At 38.1% G+C, this 12,995-nt stretch overlaps 1 protein-coding gene across 3 annotated transcripts in view; it reads left to right on the plus strand.

Annotated features, from left to right (window-relative positions):
• The window catches only part of LOC117419690 (coiled-coil domain-containing protein 136-like), a 41,349-nt gene that overhangs the window by 12,776 nt on the left and 15,578 nt on the right, over positions 1 to 12,995 (plus strand). For all 3 annotated transcript variants that reach the window (XM_034032690.3, XM_034032691.3, XM_034032688.3), the window contains exons 2-5: positions 4,910 to 5,140; positions 6,381 to 6,455; positions 8,543 to 8,860; positions 12,535 to 12,652. In XM_034032690.3, the coding sequence (XP_033888581.1) occupies positions 4,910 to 5,140; positions 6,381 to 6,455; positions 8,543 to 8,860; positions 12,535 to 12,652 (742 nt within the window). The remainder of the gene's footprint in view (positions 1 to 4,909; positions 5,141 to 6,380; positions 6,456 to 8,542; positions 8,861 to 12,534; positions 12,653 to 12,995) is intronic.

Raw genomic sequence — 12,995 nt, forward strand, 5'->3', positions numbered from 1 at the left:
CTACTCTTGTAATTACACTCTATGACTGTAAAATTACCAGCCCCTACGTAGTTACTACTGTGAAATGACCAACCACTACGTAGGTACTACTGTAAAATGACCAGCCCCTACATAGAAAATGCGTAGTTAATTTAAATTTATTTAGAACAAGTAGCTTTTTAATGTATTGTGATTGGTCCAAATCAATACGTGTACTAAATATTTGAAACGTGTACTAAATGACCCAGATGGTCTTCCATAGAAACTGCCGAATTCCACATCTTTGTTATCTGAAACTACTTCTAGGCAGTTTTTTCTATTCACGTGAGCTGCACTATTTCCCCTCAGGCATTATTTGCGCATGGTTATTAAAACCAGGAAATGAATGGTGAAAATGTTACTTTTAGCTAAAAGCTGGGGTGGGGTGATCGTTCAAACTGGGGCGTTGACTCGGCAGAATCAGGTAAAATAAAAAACAGATTTTTAAAAAGTATTTTGTAAGTAAAATATTTTCATACCCATCCCTGCTCTAGGGTGCATACTAAATTATGTAAGATTACATATTCTTCATTTTATTGTATGAATCTTTATGAATAATTGACTTTTTTTTACACCAATCACAGAATTTGTTTTGAACCCCCTTGTGTAGCTTTTTATGACTGTTCCTTTCTTTTCAAATGCCGACTTACGCTGCTAGAATAGTTGGCTTGCTGCTTGTGATGGATGACTAATGGACTAGCTGCAAGTTACATTCTGTGTCCTGAGTGTAGACTGCAAAGCTGAGAGATGAATAAACAACAGAGGGGGCTCTTGCTATAGAAAAATGTTGCACATTACATGCTGCTGTTGTATATCACTGCGTAAAGGAGGGTGTCAGTTAAATCCCCATGTGTGTTCTGATGCGATGCCCTTAAGATTTCATTTAAAAAATGGTTAAACAATGTCCTAAAACCATTTAAGTATAAGCCATAAGAAAAAATAACATAGGTTAGGACCAGCAAATGCCAACTCAACCAGTATCAGATAAGGTCCCGTGTGACAATTTTTTAAAAAACTACCAAATTACTACACTATCTTTTTAGATATACCCACATTTCACTTTTCTAGTTACCAGGAATACTGAGCTTGCACTCTGGGTAATTTTATGGTTATTCAAGTGCCCTTCGACATTTGTTTTTTCTCAGCTTAGGGTGCAACAATTAAAAAAGCAACCTAGAGATACTTCACAGAGAAATGTATATTTCCAGTCATCGAACCTTGCGAAGTACAGAGCTTGTTGATAGTAAAGGTTTATAGAGTACTGTAGTGGTCTGTGTCAATAGAATTGATAAACATCCACAGGCAAATATTTGTATCTTGGGAAAGAGTGGTGTCAACTTTGTAGAGAATAACAACATAATCTACTATCCAAGAATGGTAACTGCACTTCTGTAAAGCAACTGAATCAAAGATTAGCACAAGATGGTATATATTAAAAGTGAATGGAAAAAAGTAATGATCTTTATCACAGATATTGTCACATGAGTACTGTGCGAAGAAAGATTTTTAACCATGGACCGTGATGGACTGGTACAAAAATCTAAAATACAGTAACACATTGCAGACAAATTGCTATTATTTCTGAATTTGGTTGGAACTGTTAATTTCAGTAAACATGATTTATAGGTGATGTGGGTTTAATTAAATGCCATCCACCATCCAGTTAATTGTCGCTGTAATTGATTTGATTTCCACTGCTATAGTATGGTGCTGTTGCTCATGACTTGCATAACAAGGTGGAAGCTGGAGAAAACCGGAGACCCTGCACACTGCAAGTGAGCATCTTAACCACTATGCAAAACAGCCAGACTCATCTGCGTTTGTGGTTGTCGGGATTTTAACCTCATCTCATGACACCGACGGGGGACAGAATCCGTAACGGCAGTGCGTCACACATCAACGTCCATTACACTTGCATTTAATTTATTAACAATTACAGAACCAAATAATTTCCTGTCTTTAAGTTTACACCAATCAAAGGACTAAAAGTGAATAGTAAATGGTACAGAGAAAGCAACGCTATTTTCTATGTCTCAGATGTATGAAAGTTTTTTTTCAACTTCATATTAGGATCGCTTCAGTTTTTCTCATGCTTTGTCTGCATGATTTCCTTGTTGACATACAAGGCTCATGTAGGCTGCTAGGACATACAGGTTTAATTATTACATGTATAATAGTCATCAATTCCCTTAAGTGGGATTTCATCATTAGTATAGGTTCGCTGTATGAAGAGGATAATCCTTAGCTTTAAAATGTACTGGTTTATTTCTAAATAATGAAAAGTACTGTAATCCTCTAGAAACCAAAATAAAAAAAGATGTTCACAGCGAATATATATATATATATATATATATATATATATATATATATATATATATATATATATATATATATATATATATACATTTTATATATACATTTTATATATACATTTTATATAGGGCTATGATTCTTGATATATGTATACATATTTTTTATTCCTTAGCAACCATAGATGATGATGGTAGTTTTTCATTGGGTCTGGACTGTTCACATGACCCCCCACACTCATCCACATACACAGGAGAGAGGGTTTGTGTCTTGTGGGAAGTAGACTCTCTGGTGCTAAACTTTTTTAAACAGTTTAGCACTAATTTTCAGAAATGATTTGTGCCCCTGAACACTGTATTTTAACCAGGTAAAGTATTTTCTTTACCGCTGAGATTCCATGGAGTCAAGGATGATTGCTGAAGCTTACGAAGCAACTGGCCGTTAGTCTGACTTTGTTTTACCTTCCATTACAAAAGCTGAACCATTTTTTTTTTAAATTTTTTTAAATAGAACAGTGGAATTTGTGTTTTAGTGTTTAATTAAGTAATAGGTTTTGATTTAGTTAGGGTGTGTGTAGGGTGGCTCCTGTTGTATAAAATATACTGTATGTTCTTGTGCACTTTGGGCTGCTCAAACTGTGTGGAATTCCCTTTCTATAATAGGAGATACCCAAGACACAGCATACAGTATTTACATATACAGGGCCTATGCTACATGTATAGGATCTATAATTGCATTTTGACCCATGCCAAAAAAAAGTCGTATTGCACGGTTTTGACACAAGCCAGTCGTACTGCATGTCAACAGGATGCACTATTACTATACTGTACAGTGTAACAGTGTCAAATACAAAAATTACAAATGACCTGCTAAATTACAAGAAAAAAATCTGCAACTCACGGTTCTGTGACATTTCACAATGGAACCCCTGGATACAATTTATTTACTTGTAATTCACTGTAGACCATCTATTATTCTAGATTTATAAAAAGAGCCAACTTTCCTGTTTCGGTATGTTTAACAAACCTTTCTCAAGAGAAAGGTGCTTACAGGCTTTTGATGCCATGGCAACTACACTTAGTTATTTTTAAATCTATGAATTAGTTTGTGATTTACTATATAGTTAATGATTAAGATCTACTAGGTTTTTAATTAATATTGTCAAAATCCATGCTTCTGTCCAAGGCCCCAGCAGCCCAAGTAATTTGCAAACAAAAGGTGAAAGCTTCATTGAAATCTCAGGAGAGAAATAAGCTTGACATGAATACGCACCTGTCAGCGTTGATGTGACAGAATAAGAGAAGCAATCATACTAGTGATGAAAGGTGGGCTATATTTAGATGAAGTCTTCTGCCTGGGTAATTATGATAGCGATGAGGAATGGTGAGGGTGGTAGGTCAGTGGTGAGGGGATGAGAGGCAGTCTTTTCCTGAACCTGGCCCACCCTGTGTACTTATCTGATATTCCATCTGCATGATGACACCATTTTTTCTTGCCCAACTGTTGAAGAGGGTGATTGATACATTGTATGTTGAGACAGGATCCAGCAGCCAGCCAAATAAATTTTACTCAGCTATGCTACAGTGTTGAGCACAAGAACACCAGAACTACAGAAATTGAATTATGATTGGTTAAGTAACCATGTTCATAACTACCATATGTTTGCTGTCAGCCAGCAAAATACAACTTATAGAATCAGTACACCTAATATTAACACTCATATTAATATCTATAGCGAATATTAAAAACATAACCATTGGGACACATTTGCTTTCATAGGTAGGTGTGGCAAAGTGGTTAACTGTGTGCAGGTGCAGGTGATCAATAATCAGACAGACAATGATAATGATGTTTTATTTTTATAATCCAATTGCCTGATGGCGAAACAGCAGTAAACAATAACAATGTTAACAGACGATACAGCGGCGTGTATTGCTCTGTTTAGAATCCACAGGTTGGTCCCGAAATAATACACAGTCCCATTCTTATTCACCCACATGTAACACAGACACAGACACAAACACAAACACAAGTCCACAGTGCGTGCTGTAGCGCTCGTAGTGACAATACAGTTCTTCAGTGAAAGAAAGTGCATTGATGTTGTCCAGTTTTTGTGCTGGCCTTTGGCGATAGCTCCGATCGTTTTCAGCCATCTAATAATAACAAACAGTGCAATTGTTTAGACACGACAGAATAAAACAAACAAACAAGCACTCACGATTTACATTTACAACACGGTTCTCCTTCCAGTTACCTTTAACCATTACAAAAGGAACACATCACATCACTACGTCCCCTTAAATACTGTCAACCGTGACCCCTTGGTTAACGAGTGCAACTGCTCTCCCAATCCGCGGATGCCACATCGTTTCCCTTCCGGGTCGATGATTTTAGTGTACCATAGCTCCGCCCCCTTTCTAGATGGTCGACTTCCACCTAACCCTGGGAATTAATTGTCAGGCCATCCAGTCCGGAGTACTCTGTTCCCTTTACAGTGCCCTCTCAGGTCTGGAGGGAGATCTAACACTAAAAATCATTCGATCTCTGTCACAATAGGTAACATTTATCTTCTTCTAAACAGAGGAGTCTTATAATGAGAGGCTAGAGAAGCCTGAGGTGGAGGAGCTGACTGCTGTGGAAACAAAGGTGGAGGTAGAGGAGCAAAAGACTGGGGGACAGGAAAGTGAGGAGCTGATGTCAGATGAACAGGAGCTTGAGGAGTTGAGGTCCCAGGTCATACAGCTGCTCATCGAGCTGGAGGAGACACGGGAACTCTCCCAGAGACACGAGGAGGGCTTCCTGGAGTTACAAGGTAAGAAAGAGTTAAAACTGACAAGTACGTCTGGGGTGGTAATAACATATATATATTGTAAGACAGCAGGGAGGGGGTTAAAGCCTCCCTGAAGAAAAACATGTGTGGAATGCACATTTGTTTAATTTAATTGTATTTGGTTTATTGTTTGATTGTGTTGCTTTATTGTGGAATTTAATTTGTTAATTGTTTATTATTAATTATCCCCTGCACCTGGTAACTATTGTTAAATTAGAACCAGGTGCAGGGTATTTAAAGATAGCAGTCAGTTAGCTCGGGGCTGCTGAGTGGAAGGAGGCAGGAGAGGTGCTCTGCTTCCGAGCAGTCAAGAGGAAAACGTAAGCAGTGTAAACCTGTGTGGTTTTGATTTGTTGTGTTGTGTTTGTTGGGGAAACGGCTTAGCCATCCCATTTATAGTCAGGGTGTTCCTGAAAGTTTAGTTAGTGCTCCAGAAGAGCTAGGTGTTTATTTTGTGTTTGTTTTATTTTGTTGTTTATTAAAAATATAGCGCGTCAGCGCATACAAATCAATTCCTGTGTGTGTTGGGTCGTGTTTTTAAAGGGGCAACGAACCCGTGTGGCAGTGGTTCTTTTACAATATATATATATGGGTTACAATGTACCAATATCATGCTTTTAGGCCACAACTGTCCCACAGCCATGTCATTTTAATTTATGTTTAGTCATAAAAGTGTTCTAGAGTCCACCCTGACCCCACGCTTACAAACTTACAAACAAACTGACACAAGCTTTCCAAGAGGATATGAGTATAACAGGTCTCCTGCTGCTTCAGTGAGTAGTTTGTGAGAAAAAAAAAAAAACATTCCAATTAACTGAAAAGCTGTGGGGATCCAGTAAACCATCCACTTTAATTTGCCATGAAAATCATTTCCCACTAACTGCAGCAGACAAATTCACATGTCATGCTCTACATAAAAAAAAAAAAAAATCAAATCATGAAGTGTTTCTATTCTGTTGTTGATATGTCCAATGACCAATAATAGCACAGAGATCTGGATAGCAGATTGGGGTTTACTCACTTCTTGGATTTCTACACGGCAATTGAAGCAAGTCATAATGTTCCTCCTTCACTCATGTAGACCACATCACATAAAACAGGTAAATAACATAGAAGATGTTGTGTTTTATTGAACCTAGCCCTTCAGCTTTGGCTTTGCGAGTGGTTGATTTATGGTATATATTTCACCTCTAACCCAACACCCTTATTAAACCTCAAACAGGTCTGTTAGAGGATGAGCGCATGGCAAGTGCCCACCAGGCTGAGACCTTCACTAAGCAGATACAGAGATTACAAGGTAACTTGAGCTTTACTGTCTTATATAAATACCAATACCGTTTCAAACAGAACCAGCAGAAATAAATGACATGTCATTTTATACCAGAAGAGCTAAATGGGTACGATGAAATCATCCCATGTTTTACATAGACATATCTATGTTTGTTTGGCAAGGCTGGAACAATTGCTATGCAAACAAGATAAGATTACAAAAGAATGCACAGAAATGTTTTTGGTAATATGTCAAGCATCTCCCATTTAGGAAATGGATTACAAAGTAAATTAATTCATGATCAATGGCAGTGATTTCACAAATGACCTTTGTTTGTATTAGGTTTTTATAGAGTAATACATTGACGTATCAATAGATGTATTTAAATTAAGATCAGCAAATCAGATTATTTGTATTTTTAGGATATTTTTTTTTTTTTTTTGGAAATTATGGCAGTGCTAACCTTGTACGGCTTTTAAAAAGTACCAAATAACAAAACCAACTACGTGTGATAAAGATAACGAACGTTAGCATTAAATAATACAGTTTTCATAGTTTGTGTTTTTTGGTACATAAAAGCCATATTTTTTTGTGTGTGTGTGTGGAATATTTTAAATCTTAAAAGGTAAAACTAAAAGATAAAATAATAAAATAAATCAAATACAAATCAGCAGCTGTAGAGTTATCCCTCAAAACTGAGAAGTGTTCCATTCAGATTCGGTTTTTCCATTCTGTCTTAAGTGGTTTACATTCACCAGGTTATTCACCATCCTCTGTAAACCACAGCAGTAACTGTTCTTGCATCTGTTCCATATTGCACTGCATACCATGGCAGATGGCAGTTCCTCCCTGTAAGATGAAAGACACTTATAATTTACACCCAGTCTGAGCAGTTGTGCAGCAGGCTTTACAAAATGTCTGCAAAAGCACTGTTTTTAGGCAGCCAGGCCTCGGTAAAGTAGATATTAATCTTTTTTATTGGCTGGGTGCCTTTATCTTTGTTTAAGAATAGTTTCCTCACATTTAAACAGCTGACCGACTGAATGATGGTTTCACCAGCATGTTGTTGTGACACAGCCTGGGTCTTAACCCACTTAACCCTTCCAAACCCTTGTGTATTAAGACAACAAGGAACATCTCTATCAGTTCCTACCCAGAGAGTTTGCAATGGCATGTGACAGTTATTATGTAGCACTGCTGACCTGTCCGTACATGATAAATGTGTCATGAATTTAGTTTACTTCATATGAATACTATTTGAAATACATTGTTTGTTCTTACGTATTTACATCTGAATTAGAAGCTATAATGTAGCTGACTGGGTTGAGTAGTATAAAGCTACTAAAGGCCAGCTCTTTTGCCATTGCAGACATTGTGCTGGTCTCTGAATCAGGGTTCAGTCCTCAGTTGCTGGGTCAGTAAATCGTTAAGGGCACTGATGTACCTTTCAAGTAATTCCTTACATAACACTCATCATACAATGTTACTGCTGAAATTGGGATGCTCAACAGACAAACTACTTAGGAATAAATGTATTGAAATTGAGAGAGACGGTGTAACAATAATCTTTTTTTTTTATTGACCTCATATGCTGTTGGAATTTAGATCTTCTGACAGATAATTTTTATTTTTTTTGGTATTCCACACATATGGTGTAAAAACAACTCTACCATCTGTGTTCTAATTCAATGCAAACTAAACAGCACTCTTTGAATGTGCTTGTTTGACATTCTGTGACAGAGTTTGAAAGCAGAGAGAATAGAAATGTCTCAGTTGGGTGGATCATAACACATGTAAGACTTGCCTAGGCATATTACAATTGTTTTGCTCTGTCATTCACCAAGGTGCAAACACAGTACAGAAAGTGAGAATGGGATAATGGATCATTTTATTTAGTACAGGAGATTCCATCCAATCAGTGACTAGCTGGAACCAACTCAATCTGTATCAACAATTGCATGGGCAGTCATTTGACACAGGACTGCCTGTAAAATAACACAAAGAGTTGAGTCACCTCGCATGTTATGGGCAACCTGTAATCATATCATTCTCATTCTAAAGTATGACATATAAGTGGGGGCTCTAGAATGTTCTTCCTCCCTGTCTCTGCTCAGCCCAGCTGCGGTCAGTGCAGGAAGAGATAGACAGCCTGGAAGAGGAGAAGGAGAGCGAGCTGTCCGAGGCACAGGAGGAGCTGCGGGTGGCGCAGGAGGAGGTGCTGGTGCTGCAGCAGGCAGCAGAGGAGGCGGCGGCAGAGCGGGAGAACGACATCGCCAGCCTGCAGGAGGAGCTGTGCCGCCTACGCGCTGAGCTGCAGAGACTGCACGCCACCAGGCAGGAGTACGAGCTGGAGATCACCAGCCTGCGGGCTGAGATCCGCATGAAGAGTCAGGGCAGCGCCCACGACAGAGAGGAGGGGGAGCCGCTGCAAGGTGAGCAGATACTACACATTGTACATCAAGCGCCGGCATCCCCAGGAGGCTGGCTCTCTTTTTTTTCATTTTCTATGCATAAGGAGACATTAGTCACTGCCACACTTTGCTATGCTGCTTGGTTGCAACTGAACTCAAGTGCACTTGGCTTTCACATTGAATTATTTTGGGAACAAATAAACTACAGTGGAATCCCCTCTCAATCAAGTCAAGACCACCATTGTAAGTGAACTATACTCTTCTTGTTTTATGCAAATTCTGATCTACCTGTATGTATCCCACAGCAATTAAGTTACATACAAATCAAAAATACCTGACGGAAACTAACCAAAATCTATAAACTTATAATTCTATCTGAGGTTCTGACACATGGGTGTCCAATCGCGGTCCCGGAGAGCCATTCCACTCCAGGTTTAACAGGTAAAATTATATAATTGACTAGTTCAGGGTCTGTATGGAGGTTTAATTGGTTCAATTAAACAATTTGGAAAAGGGAATAAAGACCAGGACTAGCAGTTTCTAACAGTTTGTACTTACGTACTGTATACAAAAATATAATGCTTAAACAAATACATATAAACTAATATCAATACATGCAACTTTCTCAGCATTGCCACAGACTCAGTATTTAATGGTAAACACACAGTGATTCTCATTTTGTAAGGGACACCTACCAGGTTAAGGCTCTCTCAGACCAGATGTACTAAGCAAAAACTGTTTTTGTCAGAAAGTCAGAATGTTAATGTACTATAATTCTCCTACAGGCACTAAAATTATTTCTTACTAGTTCTGATTAATGTGATTTCCCATCCCCTTGTGTCCATAAACACCACTGTCAAAGTGACATGCTTTGAGAAAATGATGGTATATTGTATAAATAGTCTATCTGTATACTGCACAATATAAGATAACATGTAAAAGCAGTTACAGTAGTGACAGACAGTTAGGCAGTCTTTGGTATGCCAGGGTGATATCAGTAGTCTGATACTGAACTATCATATCCCAAAATAACTTCACACAGTTCCACCTCAAAAATAATGCGCACTAGAAAAACAAATCATGCAAATGGAAAGTATGTGTTTTGATTGTGAATACGTGATTTCAATATTGTTGTCAACATTTTGAAACCTGTAATTAGGATGCAGTTCTTGCTCTTGAAAGTTTGTCCTCATAAATTACATTAGAGTAGGCATGGACTGTAAGTTTGTTTTGTATAATGTAAGCACTTCATATTTCCTGTCACCTACTTCAGAGGGAACACTTGCTAAAGGCTCTCAAACGTATAGAGAGCTAAGAGCTAACAAGAAAATGACAGGACAGTAGGCTGTTAATGTCATTAGTCTAAATTAAATCTGAACTGTATTTGAATCTGTTAGTGCATGTTATTCACAAGATTGAAAAAGCATGCAAAAACAAGACAATTAAATGGTCTGCTAACTGGCTATGGGGCTTTTAACTAAGCAGTTAAAGCTGGAATGTTTTCAACAGTCAATGGTAGTAGAGCTAGCAAGCTACTACTGAAGGTGGTGGATCTGTGGATTTGCATCTCTCAATCTAGAAATGTCAATTGGGTAATTATATCTAAAATGTGCACAGTTTAACAAGGAGCGCACCTAATGATGTTTCATTATGGTACTGTATAACATTTACATTTTCTGGTTTTTGTTTTCAAAGTTGCATGGAAGTACTTCTAATTCATTATGACTCATTGTGACAGGGTGCTCGTGTCATGTGTGTGGGTAGCCGCTGCTTAGGCAATACAGAGAGACATGGGAGGTGGAGTTGAAACGCCAGCACAGGCGCGCAGGATTTATTAATACAAGTAAATAAACAAAGGGGTCATGTGATGTTACCAATGATGGTAACGCACAGAGGACATATACAGCAAGCTGTACAAAAGGCAAAATAAAACACAGTACAAAAACTAGAAATAAAAGGTGCCACATAGGGCGAGCGCTAGCCTTATAAACGAGGCGTCCCGCACCAGGAACCTGCTACGCTATGTAACCCTCGCTATACATTACTTGGGATCAATATCCTCTAAACTAACCTACTTTTAAGCCGGTATTCTTACGACAACTCCAGCTGCTTCATACGGCCTTGGCTGGGCATTGCCTTCACAAGCACCGTGCTGCAGTTTCAGGGTTGTGTAGCTGTAGTTTCTGCAGAGTGGACTCTCTCCTCCTGAGTATACTCAGCTCCCCTCTGTAGCATGGCGTTGCAGTCGCCCAGAGCGATCTCTATCGGATGTTTTTATGCTGACGGACACTCAGTCGAGACTCGCCCACCTGCTGATTGAGGACTGGCACAGCCAATCACATGCTGCCTTTCCCCTCAACCAAGGCTAGCAGGCAGCAAGTCTCAATCGAGCGCTCGTCTGTAAACAATAATTTAATCACACACAACAACTCCAAAAAGCACACAAAATAAACGCATTTCCCCATACAAGTTACACCAAATTTTCCATTGTGCAGGGGAATCACCCTGCCACACTCATTGACGTCCTTTTAAACATTCACCAATAGGTTTGGTTTAATTCTATAGAACTGTGTTTTCGGTACCAAATGGCTAATCTTAAAAGTCTGCAAAAGCATATGTAAAAATGAGTATAGTAATGGATCCCTGTCTTTTGTTCTTTTATAGCTAAGCCACTGAGTACAAACATATATTTGGATTCTGGTAAATTAACAATTTATAGAAAAAAAAAGAAACTGGCCTGTTTCCATACCTCTGTTTTTCTTTGAAATTCATTCATCTGGCATGATGAAAACCAACTAAAACCAAATAAAAGCTGGAGAACTGAGTGTGACGCAATGATCTAAAACCCTGTTGTTTACCTCAGTAGCCCGGACTCTAGTCTAGAATATGTTGGATCTGTACAGTAGTTTTGAAATACATTTGTGCACTAACATCATTTTCAGTGCTTACTTATTGTCTCAGAGTCTAATCTGTGGAAAAGGATGACAATATGCTGCTTGATGTATGCCTGTCTGTACTGTTTTTGATTTAGTATAATGTTATTGCAGAAGCCACAGTTTTACACAGGTAGAATTTCTCAACATAATTTTCAACTACTACAGTAGTACCATTTATATCATTATAGATAGTACTATCTTAGTGCTATTGGATATACTACCTATATTTTAATTCCCTATTTTTGTATGCTTAGCATTAACTGTCCAACCTAATAAAGAAATATTGTGGTCTGGAACTATGTTTACTGAAAGAAATGCGAAAATGACTTATGACAGTAATAAAACATTGTAGTGGTTCGCTTTAGTTTTACTACAGTAATTTTTTCCAAGTTAGTCAGTGTTAGCCAGATTTTCTGAATGCTTTGAAGCTGTGAGAGAGGGCCATGCAGGTTTACACTTGCTTTTTGCTTCAGTGCAAATATGCACCATTTTTTAAATAAATTAATAAATGCATAAATAGTCAGTTTTAGAGCTAGTAATAAACAGATGAAGACAAAATAAGGCCTCCTGAGTTCATGTAATTAGGCATATTATTGATTTACTTATTACGCTTTCTGAAGGATATGTTAACACTGGCATCCAGTTTGCATGTTTAAATATTTATCTCTTTGGAAATTGCTAACACTTATTGATGCCTGTTGTATGCAATGCACATCATAAAGCCGTTGCTCGCTGATTTGTCGTGTGGAATCTCTTCAGGTGAAGTGCGGATGCTGCGGGATGAGTGTTGGAGCCTGAAGGAAGAGTCTCAGTCTTTGAAGGAGGACAACAAACAGCTTCTGAGGAAACTGCAGCACCTGTCACAAAACAGGGAGAGGTAGGAGCTGAGTAGTCACATGTTCACCTACAAAGATGTATAGTTGATACTGCATACTTCAGCAAAAGATAACATATTTTATGAGAGAAGGACTTTTATATGTCAGGCTATCATTGTGGAAGTGGTATTATTGCATATTATTACTAGGGCCCTACGTTTTACGCAACCTGCTTTCTTAGGCTACACTTCATTCCGCCCACCGCAAGATGGTCATATAGTCTGCTCAATTAAACAGAACAATTTATATAAAATACTGAACTCATAACATCAATGCTATAACATATATATTACAAATATAACATAATAATAATAATAATAATAATAATAATAATAATAATAATAA

The sequence above is a fragment of the Acipenser ruthenus genome, chromosome 14 (assembly GCF_902713425.1).
Source record: "Acipenser ruthenus chromosome 14, fAciRut3.2 maternal haplotype, whole genome shotgun sequence".
NCBI classification, from domain to species: domain Eukaryota; kingdom Metazoa; phylum Chordata; class Actinopteri; order Acipenseriformes; family Acipenseridae; genus Acipenser; species Acipenser ruthenus.